Source organism: Euprymna scolopes, chromosome 5, assembly GCF_053919585.1.
Source record: "Euprymna scolopes isolate OS-2025 chromosome 5, ASM5391958v1, whole genome shotgun sequence".
Classification (NCBI taxonomy): Eukaryota; Metazoa; Mollusca; class Cephalopoda; order Sepiida; family Sepiolidae; genus Euprymna; species Euprymna scolopes.
In genome coordinates this window covers 80040111-80057364 of record NC_136486.1, presented here as the reverse complement: position 1 = coordinate 80057364, position 17254 = coordinate 80040111, and the positions used below count along the sequence as shown (strand labels likewise).

General features: G+C 34.6%; 1 protein-coding gene across 3 annotated transcripts in view; it reads right to left on the bottom strand.

The window, feature by feature from the left end:
- Positions 1 to 17254, bottom strand: part of LOC145276880 (ubiquitin-conjugating enzyme E2 R2-like) — a 168986-nt gene that overhangs the window by 43631 nt on the left and 108101 nt on the right. For 2 of the 3 annotated variants that reach the window (XM_080128302.1, XM_080128304.1), the window contains exon 4: positions 6106 to 6240. The exons of the other annotated variant lie outside the window; for it this stretch is intronic. In XM_080128302.1, the coding sequence (XP_079984428.1) occupies positions 6106 to 6240 (135 nt within the window). The remainder of the gene's footprint in view (positions 1 to 6105; positions 6241 to 17254) is intronic. 3 annotated transcript variants of the gene reach the window in all.

Below are 17254 nucleotides of genomic sequence, written 5' to 3'. Positions count from 1 at the left end.
CCGACTACCACTATTTTAACTTTCTGAATGAGAAATACTTCAAAAACTTAATATCAAAAATGCCTCCAGCGACTTCATCACCACCAGAATGTTACTAGCATAAATACTATCAGATTGACAAGAAAGTTCTTGCAGTTTTTAACTTTTAAATTCAGAGGAATATATGTGGTCAAACAAAAATTTATTGATCGAAATAACAATCAATAAATTTTTGTTTGAGCACATATGTTCATCTGAATTTAAAAGTTAAAAACTGCAAAAACTTTCTTGTCAATCTGATAGCAAAATTATGTTTAAACACTGCACTTTGTAAGTAATTATGGAATCATAAAATTTATTCAAAAATTAAGTTTTAATTAAATATGTACTCTTTAAAGAGTAAAATCATTAGCTTGCTAAAAATGCTCTCTTTCAATTGTATGCTTAATCTCTAAAATAATCTTTAGAGATTAGAAAAGAAAATACATGAAATTTTGGTTCATTCCTCAAATTACTTTTACAATTTGGAAGAAAGTATATTTGCTTCAGTTAGGTTTTCAAGGAACCTTTGTATAAAAATATCCATGACCATGTCAAAATCATACACAAAATATTTACTTTTGACTTACTTTCCAAATGTTTGCAATATTCTTTGCAATTTCTATATTAAATAAAAATTATTTCATTTGTTTCTACATACTTAAAATATTTTAATGCATGTCAAAGTTATTATTTATGCACACACTCATGTACGAGGAGCCTTAAATAAGTTTCCGGACTTTTTTGTGTAGAGGCATTTACAATTGCAGATTCTTGAAAATTCAGTATGCTATTGTTATACCAACTAATATGACTGACCAATTTTTATGAGTTCAGGTTCAAATGAACAGCTAGAGAAGGAATTGGAATACACTGATTATCACAACTGGTGAATTTCAAAAATGCAATCTGGACATGAGGACACTTTAGAAGAATGATATGCAATTAAATTTTATTTTAAACTTGGAAAAAATGCCACAGAAAGGTATGGAATACTTCAGACTGCTTTTGGACCATCTTGCATGAACTGAGCATCAATTTTTGAGTGACATAAGAGACTCAAGGAAGACAGGGAGTCTATGAGGGATGATGAGAGATGAGGGAGATATAAGGTAGTCAGAACACCAGAGTTGATCGGTCAAATAAAGAATTTCATAGTTAAGAACTGTCGTGTGTCTATAGAGACAATAAATGCACAATTTGATGTCAGTGTGGGAACTGTCACACAATTATTCATGAGAAACTGAAGATGTAGAAGATTTGTGCAAAGTTTGTCTCAAGGATGCTCAGAGAAGACCAGAAAGACGTTGTCATGATAACAGGGAGACAGTGGAGCTGGTCAATCCAGATCCCACAGTTCTTGATGCTCTGGTGACCTGCGATGAAAGTTTAATCTACCGCTATGACCAAGAGACCACAAGACAAAATTCACAGTGGAAGCATGCTGGCTTTCCCAAACCCAAGAAGGCCAGATAGAGCAAATCTACCCAGAAACTTTTGACAATCCCCTTTTTTTGATAGCACAGGCATGATCTCATATGCACAGGGTTCCCACTGGACAATGAATACTATGTTGAAGTTTTTTTTTTTTGTTTTTTTTACATAGGCATCACCATTTATCACGGCCAAGAGGTCACTCGAGGATAAGGGTTAAAGATTGTACAGTAGAAATTGGACAATACAGTAATCGTTAGTAATGGAAATTCGGTAAATTTGTTAACAAGTGGGACGGCTCATCAAGAATTTGTTTACGTTAGACTTGAAGACAACCATATTATAGTCAGCTGGAAAACAATTCCACAGGCATGCAGTTCTCTGCACGCCTGTGGAATTGTTCATGGAATCTACGTTTAGGTTTAGGCACAGATAACGAGTGGGGGGAATTATTGATAGTGTTTTCAGCTAGACGAGTGTTTCTTGTAAAAGTTTGGCGAGGGGGGACCATAGATTGAAGCTCAGTTGAACACTTTCCATGAAAATAATGATACAGCAGAGACAAACTCGCAACATCACTTCTGTGAGATAGAGGTTGCAGGGAAAAGAAAAGGATATCTCCTACGAGGCTACGAAGTCTATTTTGAACTCTATCAAGGTAGGACAAGTCCTTTCTAGCAGCTCCTGCCCAGATGTGGCAACAGTATTCCATCCTTGGACGTACCTGGCTTTTATATAGATAGAGAATTGCATCAGTAGTGAGATATCTACTGGATTGATAGAAGGATTCCACCATTTTTCCAGCGGCCTTGGCAACAGATTTGATGTACGTGTTCCATTTAAGATCAGAAGGAAAGGTCAAGCCCAGATGCTTGTCAAAACTTGAGGCCTCCTCAAGACGAAAGCCATTCATTTCAACTGACGCCAGATGGGGATCAGAACGTTGATGATGTAAAGAGAGAAGCTTGGTTTTAGATGCATTAAAAGTACCCAGCCACTCCTTTCCCCATTGTACTACATGCTCAAGATCAGAGGAGAGAGAATTGGAGAGAACTTGGTCGTTTACTTACTTGGTAGTATCATCAGCATAAATGTCTACAAATGATGTAAGGATGTGATTTGGAAGATCATTAAATGTAGATCAGGAAAAGAGTTGGGCCCAGGACGGAACGCTGAGGGACTCCAGCATTAATACTGTGATCTTCTGATTTTTGCCCATCAACTACTACTCTCATGAACCTTTCAGAAAGAAATGATTTAATAATTGAGAAGACATTTCCAGCTATACCATAGCTAGAGATCTTGTGAAGTAAACCTTTATGCCATACCCTATCAAAGGCCTTAGATATGTCAAGAGCAATTGCCCTAGAAAGTTTGCCTCCATCGAGAGATTCGCTAATCCTATGAGATATAGTTGTAAGCACATCTGCTGTAGATCTATTGTGTGTCACTAAGTTTATTTTTGCTGAAATGGTTGATTACTTCTCTATTTAACAGATTCCAGCAACTTACTCATGACGCACAGGAGACTTATTGGCCTGTACTGAGAGGGGGATGAGCAATTACTTGAATTAAATATACAGGGCATACTGATGAAATTTTCCAGGGTGATGGGAAACAATTCTCCTTAAGACAACGTTTAAACAGTTTTGTAAGTATGAGCGCTAGTTCTGGTTGAAGTTTTTTGAGTACTATAATTGGAATACCGTCAGGACCGGTTGCTTTACTGGAATCAAGGTTTTTGATTAGCTTGGCAACATCACGTACAGATATATGTATATCACATAGCATGTTTTCTGATACAGGAGGAAATATTGGAGGTTGGTGGCCTTGGCCGCAAAGGGTAGAATTAGCTGCAAAGTTCTTGGCAAAGAGTTTGGTTTGTCTGATGCTGACGAGATTACCTCAGGTCCATTGATAATAGTTGGGATGGAGCACACGCTTCTGTTCAGGATTCTGTTTGCAATTTGCCAAAACTGGTGGGAACCAAGCCGCTGCTCAGCTACTTTGGACTTGACGGACTGAGCATACAACTCTCTTATGTTCTTTATTACTTTCTTACAATGGTTGCTGGCAGTCCTGAAAGCTGCTTTAGTTTCCATACATCTATTACGTTGGAAGCAGTGGAAAAAATGATTTCTGTGTGCAATGGCAGCAGCACATTCTGGAGAGAACCATGGCTGGCTGTTAGGTTTTTGCTGGAACTTTTTCGAGGTATGAAACGGTCTATACCTACAATTAACCATTCCGTCAGCTCTGATACTATAGAGGACACATCCTTTTTAAACAGGGAACGCAGAGGTAGATCCGATATAAATGTACGGAAGCTATCCCAGTCAGCCTTAGTGTATCAATATACTGTACGATGGAGAGGTACGTCTGGGGACTTATTACATTTCATTTTTATCTTAATTGATACAACAGAGTGGTCGGAAAATCCAACAGGAGACAGAACAGAAACAGAACATAGTTCAGGGCAAGTTGTGTGAAAAAGGTCTAGTAGACTCGCATACTGGCCGTCATTGTCAGGCATACGGGTGGGTTTGTGAACAATCTGAGCGAGGTCATAAGCAATGGAGAAATCATGACAGAACCTCCCCTCATCATTGGTCTTGTTTGAGTTGGTCAACCAATCCACGTTGTGAACACTGAAGTCTCCACATACGTTAATGTTAGCTGAAGGATAAGCAGATAGGACTTGGTCAATTTTCTCAGATATGCTTTGAAAGATAGTAACTCCGCTGTTATGGGGGCGATAGAGAGTAAATATAAATGCAGTAGTGTGAGCTAGTACAACCCGGAAGCACATATAGGGTAAGTTAGGATCTTCTCTGGAGATGTCCCTACCACATGGAAAGCCATCTTTAATATAGGCACATATTCCATGCCCATTTGTTGGAATGATACAAGTATATTGCAGCCAGAGAAGATTACTTCAAAGAGGACTAAAGTTTCATGTGTGTACTATGAATAAAGATACCCATACGAAAAAAATCTGGAAATGTATTTAAGGCACCTTGTATCTCTATCTCTACTAAAAGGAACTGTGTGTGTGCGTTCGTTTGTATATGTGTGTTCGTTTGTATGGACTCTAAAACATCCGGGTCAATTGTTTTTTTTGTTTTTTTAAATTTCACACAAAGGTACTTGATGTATCTGGGAGTATTCTTACGTAGGTTTTCTATCGGAATGTGTATGATAAGTATTGAAAATTGATAATCAAAAAAATCTGAGTAAAGAAGGAAGTCCAACTTTAATCAAAGTTAACACTTTTATACAACCTAACATCACAAGTACATTTGAGAAGTTTTATTACCGCAAAGCAAAAAGAAATAAAATCAACTGTAGTTTCTTATATAAGACAGAAGTGAGTTTGAAATGAATATTTCTGTTTAGAGCACAATTGAACTCTAATACATTATAAATAAAGCCATTATTTACAGATAATTTTAAAAATCAATAATAGATTCTCTACAGGGCATTATGGACTAAGTCACTGTGGAGAGGCAAGCTTCCTCCTGGTACACCACGGTGGGTCCCCAACTAGAGGAGGCAATCAATCGATTATGATTAAAAAAAAAAAAAAAAAATGGGCGTTTTCACTGATTTTGATGACAAAATAGTATGGGAGAGTGGAAAATTTGTTGATCCTCATTCAATTCCAAACAAAGTCAGGTCTCCCTGGTAATTTCAGAGTATTTTTTGCCCAGCATTGCTCTAAAGATCATTGAACTAATCTATTTTTAAAGCGGACTCGGGTTTTATTAGTCATTTTTATTAGGTAAGCAAATGTGTATTTTTCTTTTGTTTTCATGTTACAGTGGGTAAAAAAGAAAGGTTCATAAAAAAAAAAATTTTTTTTAAATTTGCAAAATGATTGCTGTTTGTTTAAATTAGTAATAAAAGTAAGAGATAAGACAATCCACTACTAAATCACTGAGAAATAAAACTTATGTATAAGAAATAATATTCTCCACAAAATGAAAACCAACAAAAAAAAAAAAAGAAAAAAGAAAAAAAGTATAATTGATGTGAACTAAACATTCAGTACTTGTAACATATCAGACTGTCACTGTAGGCTAGTAAAATTACTTATGCTAACCCTATGAATCTTGAAGAATGGAATAAACATTTGTTAAATGTAAACAAGAATTCAATGACATAAGATTTATCCTGTTCATATGAAAATTCAGTTGTTTATCACAAAAATGCAGAGAATTCAATTTTAAACCAGAATAAATAACTTTGATTTAAATTTTAATCATTTTTCAATTTCAAATTAAATATTAATTTATGTACATTTTTAGATGAACTTGTTCTAAATCATAACAAAGTAGGATTCTTATCTCCTCAAGATCTCTTTAATAATTCAAAGTAGGAATTTTTATTGAAAACTTATTGCAAAAATAAAAATGAGTTATCGAATTTAGTTTTTGTGAAAAGACATTTTTTTAATGAGAAATTTGATTGTTTTTATACAGCCCCCAAAAATGTAAGTTTTAAAAATGCTCTTTGATTATAAATTTAAGAGAAATTTCATTTTTTTTTCGTCTACTTTAAAAATATATCCTAACATTTCAACTAAAGAAATATTGGCACTTTTTAATTTAAATACGGTGAAATAAGTTAAAAAGTAAATAAAGATGAACTTACCGAATAATATTTTCATATTCCTTATCTCGCCCTCTTGAATCCCTCCATTTTCGATACATAACTGAGGCATCTACATTGGCAGGGGAATATGTGTTTGGTTCATTCAGTAATGAAATTATACTCAGTAAAATTGTTCTATATAAATAGGAAAAAAAATTTTGTTTTTATAAAATATGAAAATTCTGAAAGCTGAAAAGATTAATTTTTAACAAATTCAAAAATAGAATTTAGATGTGAAAATTTCAAAAAACTTAATATCCTTTCAATATAAGTGTGAGCAAAATTTTATGGATTTTTTATGGATAGTTAAAAACTAGTAAAATGAAAATCATTCAGTATACTTTTGCTGTCTAGATATTTCAGCGAATGATTTAGATTTTATTTTTGCAAGTAAATTATCTCTATTAACATAAACAGATTAAAACAAGTTTCCAATTATACAAAAACTATTTTAGTCAATAGGAACATGAAAAAATTTTCAAAGCTTTGTGGTAATTACTGTGAATTAGAAACCATGCTTATAAAGATACTCTAAATAAGTTTAGAAACGAAATGCTTGTTCATATACACTTAAATTTCTAGTTAGGTAAGCAGGAAACAGGGAGGGAATTGTAAAGTCTAGAAATTTGAGGGAAGAAATTATTAGAGTTGAAGGCTCTCCAGTATCTTGGTGTTAAACCATGTTTGTAGTACTGGAAGAAAACAACACACGGTCTCTGTGGTTTGACAGGTGCTTTATTTCTCACAACTTTCACTATTCCTGGATCCAGGTTGCCTTGCTTTGAGACCACTCCTGCTGATCTCATGTAGAAAATAGACTTCATTACTAAAGAGTTCCTCAACCCATGAAGATAGAGGATTTAAGTCCCTGCATCCATTAAGATCTTAATATTAATTGTACTCCATCCCTCTTAAATATCACCGAGTTAGGTTACTCTTGGGTTTGGAAGATTATTATATTAAAAAAGATTGGCAAACTTGAATGAGAATCCCCCCCCCTATAATTTTAACTAGTATTCTGCAGTCGATATTTTTTTATGACCTAACCCAGCTTAGTATAAATACCCCCAACCTCCCCATATTAAGAACGGTTTTCAGAATAAAAACCCCAACCCTGAAAACTATACTCTGTACTAAAACAGTCTATAAAAAATTATAGGAGGGTGATTCTTGTTCAGGTCTGCCAAAGTTTTTTTTTAGTATATTAATTCTTCCGGCATCTTTCCTTTTGAAAAAGAACATTTAAAAGTTCAGTTCAACATGCGCCCCTTTAAGTAAGTGAATCGGCAAGCTAGATCTTCCTTGGGCACCATCTTACAGTTGTTGTATTGCATTTTATGGAGTGCAGCAATGTTAACCCATAAATGCACACCAACTAGTTTAGTTGACTGCAATGCTTCAATATGCACACAAAAGCCGTGATTGGTAAGCTGCTCTGTTCTCGGGTTAAGAGATTGGGTATTATCTCCTTGCAATATAGCAAAGCTAAACCTTCTGCCGCAATTATTGATTTACCAACTCTCCTTATCATTTCAGCCTGACAGGCTATGGGAGAAGCAATTTCCAAACCTATCCTTTAACCATACCGGGTAAAGGTCCCAACACTGCCTTTTCCCCTCTCATTTAGGTTTCCGAGAGCAGCATCTGTAAATACAAAAATCTCCCAATTGTTAGCCTCGTTCCCTTTTAGCTGTAGGTATAGTTGGGTGGATTTGATTTCTTTTAAGAGTATAATTGTTTTTATCATTCGCATCAAGTCACCGACTGTTGCTTGATTGAGTTTAGTGCTCATGTCAACCATTTCAAAAGCTAGATCGGATTTTGAGCCTTGTACATTTCTGTGTAGGTATCCAACTATTCTCCAGAATAGCATTTGCTCTTTTGGATTAAACTGATCAAGCTTCTAAGAGGTCATTCCTGGCTCCAGTCATGAATAGTTGAAATTTGGTATATAACCTGTGTGATCCAGTGTTATACTATCAATTTCTTGTGTTATCCGGAAATATATTTAAAGTCTCCATCTTCAGTTTTTCCAGCCAAGAATCTTGTGCATTTGTCTCAAAATATCTGTTACCAGCATGAAGGAAATCATCTACATGGTAGCATATAATACCCAATGTCCACCTATTCTCTGTCCTCATAAACATAGCAGGATCAAGCTTTGACTGTGTGCATTCCAAGGAGAGAAGTTAATTTTAGACACAAGAAAAAAAAAATTGTCTTGCACCATCTTTGAGAACATATAAGCCATGCCTTAATTTCCAAATGAAACCGTTGGGAGTGATTGAATGTATACTGTACGAGCCTTTTTCAAGTCTCACACAAAAACACACATTCATATTTCAAGCTATATTGCTTGTCACATACATACGCGCACACAAACATACGCGCCCACAAACATACGCGCCCACGTCCACACACACGTACATTTATTCACGTTCGCGTACATACACTCACATTCACGTGTATATACACACGCGCTAACGCACACATATGTACTCACACGCGCACACGAACACACACATGGACGACGTCACTTCCGCTTTCTAAGGAATTATACAAATGCACAAATGACCACCGGAAACGAGTATAAAACAAAGACAAGCTCTTTCTAATCCTTTTAGGATCAACTCTCGACCAGAGAGGTTGGGCTAACCAGCCGCCTCCCTTTCGGGAGGCGCACGCTTGCACGCGTCAACACCCCTGCGACTATGTATGGGGCACGAGCTAACAGACCGTATGTACACATTCCCACTCTTTCTCTCTCTATCTACTACTGGTGCCTGAGAACACCTTCGCGTAGCTGATTACTAACTGATGTCAACTCTCATATCCTCTTCTTTGTCTACACGCTGGACTATCATTCCAATTTTCCACTACAACACTCATTTCTCTTCCCATGCGCAAACAAACGATAGTGAGATGAACACACATTTCCTATTCTTCTACAACACCAACCCCGCAACGAACATTGGTTACATACGCACGGACATGAACACATGTTATAACTAAAACTTTCATTCTTTCAACAGCAAATAAACGACGTTTATCTTATCCATCAATTGAGTCTTTGTTTCCTTCAATTCCATTCGTTTCATTATTTTCTTGTGGCGAGCTAGGGTATTATACCCTGGTTCATTACAATACCTAACAGTCAAATTTCTCTCCCTGTAGAAATGCAGATTTAATATTTGTTGTCTTGATTTTCCATCTTCTGCTCGAGACAATAGGAAGAAATGTTCTCATTGTCCCTTTTCCAACTGTTGGGCTATCCTTGGCAAGGAAACAATATTCCTTCAGTACTCCAGCTCCCAAACATACTTTGACAATACCATCTTTAGAGGTAATCATCAACCTAGTGAATATGGTATTTTGGCTTTTGTTTTCCACTTCATCATATGTGTAGAATTCAAAGAGTTTTTGTAACTATTTGCTTGACAGAGTTACACTCCAAGGGTTGCGTTTCATATGTCGTCTATAACATGGACCAGTTCATTTTCATCTGGCACTTTTGAAACTTTCCACTCAACTTTCTGCAAATCTAAACTCCTCTGCTCAACATTGCTATTATTCTGAACATTATACCAGTCCTTGTTTTTTCTGGTATTCTTTTCAGCTTTTCCTAAAATCGTACCTGCAACCCATTTTTCTGAGCCTAATAACTTATATTGTACTCACAATTATACTTGCAAATACATCATTACACTTAATGAAGACAACTTTGTAATCCAAGAAAACTACCTTCTTTGGTTCAAGCCATCATTCTTTTCCATTCCACTTGTAAAAAAATACCAAGTTTCCATTCTGGAAAACTTGTTCTAATGCTCTAATTTTGGAACTTAAGCATTTCTAATCCTTTTATCTGCTTTGTGTTTTGTGTAAAGTCTTCAGATGCTGGAAAATTATCTCACTGCTTGTTGATCCAAAACTGGTAATTCAGCTTGCATCATCATGTCAACCAAGTTTGGATTTTTGCCACATACTAGTTGATGACTGCTGAATCCATTGTACATTTGTAAGGAGTTTCTTGCCAGGTTAGGAGTGTTCCAACCTGTATTCCATTATTTTCAGCTTTCAACTTTAGAAGCATCATGTTAGTTATGGCCATTCTGAAAAGGACTCCTTCCAGCTGTGGTGCATATCCTGATGTTAAGGATCTAAGTAACTTCATGCATCTCCTCCATCAGGGCATCAATGACAACTTTTTTTTTTTGTCAATAAACACCTGGACTACATGCCAATCATGTGAAAGATCCAATGGTCTTTGTATTGTTTGAGATCCACTGCAACCTTTTCATTGAATAATTTTTACTATGGGTATTGACACAGCAATACATACGGATGATAAAACTAGTGTTGGGACGATTCCTAACTTTTTTCCGATTCTGATTCTAGGAAAATGTTGATTAACAATTCCGATACAAAGTATGATTCCGATTCCTGTGGAATTGGTTTTTTTTTTTTTTTTGTTTTTGTTTTTTTTAATTTATTTTTTTATTACATTTCCACCCCAAACAAGGCACATTGCCACTTTGGTGTAGGAGGCTACTATCAGGGGCAGCAGCTACTGGGGCACTATGTTGGAATTTGGGCAGCAAGATGTCGGTTCACGTTGCACTTGAACTTCTGCATGTCAGTACAATTAGGGAAGCAGGAACCTGGAATGGAATTCCAGAGTCTAGCGGTTCTGGGGAAGAAACTACTGGAGTAAAAAGATCTTTTACATCTAGGGATCTCTACTGTGTGGGGGTGGGATTTAGCTGCCTGTCGGGTTTGTCGAGGGTGTATGTTGTGGGGGCACAAGTGTCTGCAGTTCGTCAGAGCATTCACCATTAAAATACTTGTAGAACAGGCAGAGGGATGCAATGTTTCGTCGATGGGACAGAGACTGAAGCTTAGATGCCAGTTCAGGACCTATCAGATTGGCGACTCTCTTTTGAACCTTGTTTAGGAGCGAGAGACTAGTAGCAGATGCACCAGCCCAAATGTGACAACAATATTCCATACATGGGCGAATGGTGGCCTTATAGAGATACAGAATACTTTCAGGTGTCAGTAGTTTTCTAGCACGGTAGAGAGAGCCTACCTTTTTCGCAGTGGCCCTGGCAATGTTTCGAATATAATTGTTCCAACTCATGTTTACTGTGAACATTAGGCCAAGCAGTTTGAAAGATGTACTCTCAGACAGGGAGTCACTGGCCATTGCTATTGGTGGCAGAGAAGGTTTCTTGTAATTATTGAAGGAACCCAGTTTAGTCTTGGCAGCATTGAATGTGACCATCCATTTATGTCCCCATTCTACTACAGATTGGAGGTCATCCTCTAGTGTTTTTGCCATTTCTTTAGATATGTGTTCATTTGTTTTTCTGTCATGCCTGTTATAGAGTGTGGTGTCATCAGCATATATACTCATCTCAGAGGACGTTTTGTCTGGGAGGTCATTAATAAATATTAGGAACAATAGAGGCCCAAGGATAGACCCCTGAGGCACTCCCGCATTTATATCACACTGTTTAGATGTACGACCGTCGAGGACAACCTGGATTTTTCTCTTATCTAAGAAGGATTTAATTATGTTAAGTATTCTACCAGTGATACCGTATGATTTAATTTTCCTGAAGAGACCCTTGTGCCATACCCTGTCAAAAGCCTTAGATATATCTAGAGCTACCGCTCTGCCCTCCCCCGCTTTGTCCAGTGAATGGTATATACGTTCAGAGATTACAGTGAGGATGTCAGCTGTGGAACGGACTTGTCTAAATCCATATTGTTTGTCAGTCAGAAGTTTAGCATCTGTAAGGTGCCAGACTAGAGCATGGTTAATTATGGTCTCAAATATTTTGGCGAAAAGTGGGCGGAGGCTAATGGAGCGATAATTTGATGGGTCAGTTCTTTTGCCAGAATTCTTGAATATTGGTACCACAGAAGCAGTTTTCCAGCAGCCCGGAAAGCATAATTCATTAAGGCATTTGTTGTAGAATTTGGAGAGAACTGGAGCTACTTCGGCTGAGCACTTATTTTGAAATATACCATTATATAATTGAAAGTTTTTGTGTAGCAAAAAAATTTGGTACAGCGAAAAAGTTGAAATACAATTAAGGGAATTTTGAAAATGATTTGATTTTTTTCCGTAAAATTTCTTTCATTGAAGATAAAAGTCAAAACAAATATTTTAACCATGAATTAAACATGCACCATGAAATTAATAATAATCAATTTAGGGAGTTATTTTATATATTCAAAAATATAAAGAAAAAAGGCGGACGTATACAAATGCTACCCCTGTAGCGAAATATGCATCGGCTCCGATGTTGTACGTTGTTCGACAAGGAAAGACTTTTTGCGTGCGTGACTTAGTTTTCTTTTTTAATCTATTTTGGCTTGAAATTCGCGCATGATTTTTTTTTATTATGATTTTATCTTTTTTTTTGGGGGGGGGGTATTTTTCTTTGTGCCGGAGTTTACATAATTATTAACAGGAAAATTGGTGAAAGTCAAAATGGAATCCGCACTATTTTTAAATATTATTTTCAAGTTTAATTAAAGTTTTACGATACCTGCATTATTTTTTATTTAAAAATCTGTTTACTGGTGTTTGCACCAATAATATTGAAGCCTACTGGTCTCGTATTAAAAGAAGACTGAAATACATATTGGGATCAGTAGGAGAAATGAAATGGTCTCATGTCGATGAGGCCATGTATAGAGAGGCTTATAACATAAGTGAAAAAATATTAGATAATTTTGAAACATTTTTAGAGCATGTTCATGAAAAATATAGTAATTAAAAAAATCCCAATAAACTTTGTTTTGAACAATTGAAATTTTTATTTTTTATTTTTGAATAAAAAATAATTATTAAAACAAAAACAGTGTTCTCGTTGAGTAATTTTTATTTTATTCAAGAAAATAAAAGGTACTCATACACTTATTGAGCCGTGCTGAAATAATGACATTTAGAAAGCCATTCTTAACATGGGGATGGGAGAGTGTTGTGTACCTATTCTGTACTTTTCACCTAACAATTTAATAAAAACAGGTATCGTAAAACTTTAATTAAACTTGAAAGTACTATTTGAAATAGCATGGATCAATAAGTGCACTAGCATCAAATAACATTTCACTGTGTTTCGATCTACAACATTCCATGAGAGGTACGTACACGCTCTTTTTGTTTATTGTCACAAGTACTAATTTTGACTTTCACCAATTTTCGTTTAAAAAATAATTAGAAACTCTTCAAATATTAAGTGAGGCACTTAAACCATTAAAAAAAAAAAAAAAAAAAAAAAAAAAAAAAAAAAAAAAAAAAAAACGGTAACATAAATGCATAAGCACCACATTTTTTTTCTGTTTTGCTTTCATTTTGTTTGTTTGTTAAATCTGACAAAAAATAAATAAACAAAAATAACAAAGAATACAAAAACAATAGTAAGAGTGTATCGTAAAACTTTAATTAAACTTGTAAATAATAATTAAAAATAGCACGGATTCCATTTTGACATTCACCAATTTTCCTGTTAATAATTACATAAACTCCGGCAAAAAAAAGATAAAATCATAATATCAAAAATTGATGAAGCTTAGATAAGTAGGTCCTGCAGATGAGCCTCGTCCTGACATTCGGAAAATTTAGGTTAACCGGTGAAGCTACCAAAAAGTAACCTTTCGAATGAAGATGGATACAAACAATATTTATAAATTTAATTTCTTAATTTTACTTAAAAACAGAATGTTAACATATATAAAAACAAAATATTTTAGAAAATAATTTCTGAATTTTAAATAAAAATTGATTATAAAGAAGTTTTAAAAAAATAATTATTGAAAAATATTGCAAAGCTGGTTCTTTGGGATAATAGGGGCGCCTGAAACCTCTCTTCCAAAATGAAAAAAAAAAAAGCGTTAATGTTTTTACTATTTTAAAGTGCTTTTTTTATTTTTTTTTATGTTTGAAACACAAGTAGTGGCTAGTATACTTATTATTCTAAGTGTGCATGGTGGAAATTCTTTAGGGTTTAAATGTATGTTAATGCTTTTATGGTGGTCGAAAAACGTTTTATCAGCCGTCATATTACTTCATATTTACTTGCCTCCCCACAAGGGCAGAGTTAGACACAAGTTGATTTTTAATGTAGAGAAGCATTTATTACTAAAAAAATACAAAATAGTGAAATATAAAAGCAAGTTAAGCTAAAAGTAAAAAAAAAAAAAAAATTCAAATTAAAGAAAGAAAAATTCAAAGAAACTTCGAAACCCATTGAGATAAATAAAGATTGCCTTTTAAAGTAGTTAATAAAATTCTTGTACATCATATTAAATATGTTATGAAAAGTTCTGTTTTTATCATAAATTTTTGACAGCATTAATCTCACTTCAAACAAACAGTTCAACTTAAAAATATAAGAATTGTAATAAAAGAATCGTAAATCTAAGGTATTTTTTAACGATGCGATTATGATACCCCCCAAAATACACGATTCTTACGATTAACGATTCCAATTAATTGTCCCACTGCTAGATAAAATGATTTGGATAATCACAGATTTCAAGAGAGTTCTGCTAAAATAGTTATATTTTAAAAACCAATGCACTTTAAGTCCACAAAATACTGTTTTGTTCAGAAAGGAATTTACTTTCAAATGAATTAATAACTTACAGATATTTTAACAGTTTTAAGCAAATAAAAGGATAAAAATGTGAACATCATAAAACGGTGTTTTCGGTAAGGTTTTGTAAAGACCCACTCTCAATTTGTAAATGCTCGGACCACGCATGTGTCAATAGTGCTCAGACTGCGTATGTATTAAGTTTGTCATAAAATTTAAAAACTTATAATAGATGTCACTTTTAATAGTTGGGGTGTCCAAAATACTTTTGATCACTTGTTTTTTTGTTGTTAAAAAAGACTTCAACATGATGCGTATTGAAAATTTTGTAAAACAATTTTCTGCGGACACTCAGTGTTAAATAAATCAATCTTTTTACCGTTTTCATCTATTAAAAGTATAATTGTATGTTGTTTTCTTCTATGGTAGCTTAGAACTGTTTATATAACCCCTAGATAATAATATCTAGGATTTGGGAATGCGGGTCGCCTCTACATTTATTTACGTCGACTTTTATGAGATTTGCACTATTTCGCTGCCCCCTGTTTGTCCTGCTTTTTAGTATAAAGTGAAACTAAATTCAAACAGACGTGTTCTCGGCATCGCACCGGGAAACGTCCAGAAGCAATCAGCTTTGATCAATGTGGGGCCAAACTCCTTATATCAGACAATTGCTATTCAATCTGGACAATGCGGAGCTGGTTTCCCCCTTCCCAACATCTGTTGGGGAAAAAAACCAGTCAAAGTTGGGTAAATAAACCCAAACGCTTCCTCGCAGCAAAAGTTAACTGCGTTACTTCTTTTTGACCTCATTAATTAGGTCAAATAGAAGCAGCAGAGTTAACTTTTATTGCGGCCACCTGTTTTTAATACTTAAATGAATAAATTCAAACGTTTTCTGTTGTATGTCGCGGTGGCCCAATGGTTAACGTTGCACTTTTTTTTTTTCACACTTCAATTTCCAACTTAGCCTCAAGGGTCTGAGTTTGATCCTCATACTTACCTACCAAAACTTTTTTTTATTTTAACCCTCGCATCCCCGGAGTTTTGATTTTACCCAAAACCACACACACCTCAAAACACCCGAGCATCGCCGCCCCCCCCCCCAGTACTTTCATAAATCAGAGTCCATTTTCTGTAGGCTATTTGGGAACCCAGTCAACGACGGGTACTTTTGCTAGTTGAAAATAAAAATCAAATTCATCCAAAATTTGTGAACGATTTGTCAGCTTTAGCAAAAAGTGTTTTTTTTTTAGATATTTAAATAGGTTGGCAAAAAATACTTGATACCTTTCTGTTAGTGAAGTCACTTGTTTTAAATAAAATTTATTTTTGCCCGTTTGCTTTTTATAAAACTTGTAAAATTTCACACCCTCATTTACCAATGTTTGCATATTTAAAAGTAATTTTATGTTCAAAATCTAAGCCATAACATTTTCAAAAACCAATAATTATGAACCACTAACCATAAATATTAGTGTAAAATGCTCTATAAAAAAAAAAAAAAAGAAAGAAAAACTGCCTTAATCCTACCTCTAACCCTAGGTATGAGTGGCAAGCCTTCTCCTAAAACCTTTAGCCCTAACAATAATGCTAAGTTAGAGTGGCAAGCTTCCTACCAAACAAAATTCCTCTGTAAGCTACATATAATCTGCTAAAAAAGACTCTTGCACATGATTAAAATAATTGGTCAACTATCCTAAAATGCTAGAATGATCTTGAAATGGTGAATTGTTTTACATTAAATTTATGTGAAACCAACCCCCACTCTAAATTCTAAAATTGTTTTTGTTTAGTTTCTGTTAAGTCTTGAAAATGTTGACACAATTTCCCTTAGCTCTATCATTAATCCAAAATCAAAGTGGTATGCCTCTAATTGTCGTTAAATTTGTCGTTGGTGAAAATGTGACAAAATATTCCACTCCAGAAATTTTGCAACAAATTTTGCTTTAAAAGTTTCACTGCCAGAAGCTGTGATTTTTTTTTTTTGAGAAAACCCAGCGAGAAGAAATTATATTCTTATCCTTTGGTTTTGCCACCATTTCATACGTATTATTTTCAGATAAAGCTTTCAATTCAGATTTCATAGCTTTTTTCCATTCTTGGTGATTTTCTGAATTAATTGCCTCATATCCTTCTGGTGTGCTTTTCAACATGTAACAGTAATCCACTGCAAAGTCTTGTATCTTTTCAATTTTTAAGAAGTCTGTCCTTTTTCGCTCCCTTAATGGTTATCGAGGTGTCCAGTTAATATCTATGTCAGTAGTTTTACTGTAATTGTCGTCGTTATTAATATTTTCACTGTGATCGATTAAGATACTAGGTAATATTTCTTCACGTTTTTCATCCACTGGTTTGTCATTTTTTAAATTCAATGTATCATTGAATTTTACACATCTAACCTTTTTTATAGCATTTTTGTCTGGAAAGTAGATTAAAAATGCTTTTATTATAACCTACGAAAATACCTTTTTTGCTTTTAATATTTAGTTTACAGCTATTTTCTATAAATGCAAAGCAATTTGAACCAAATATATGCA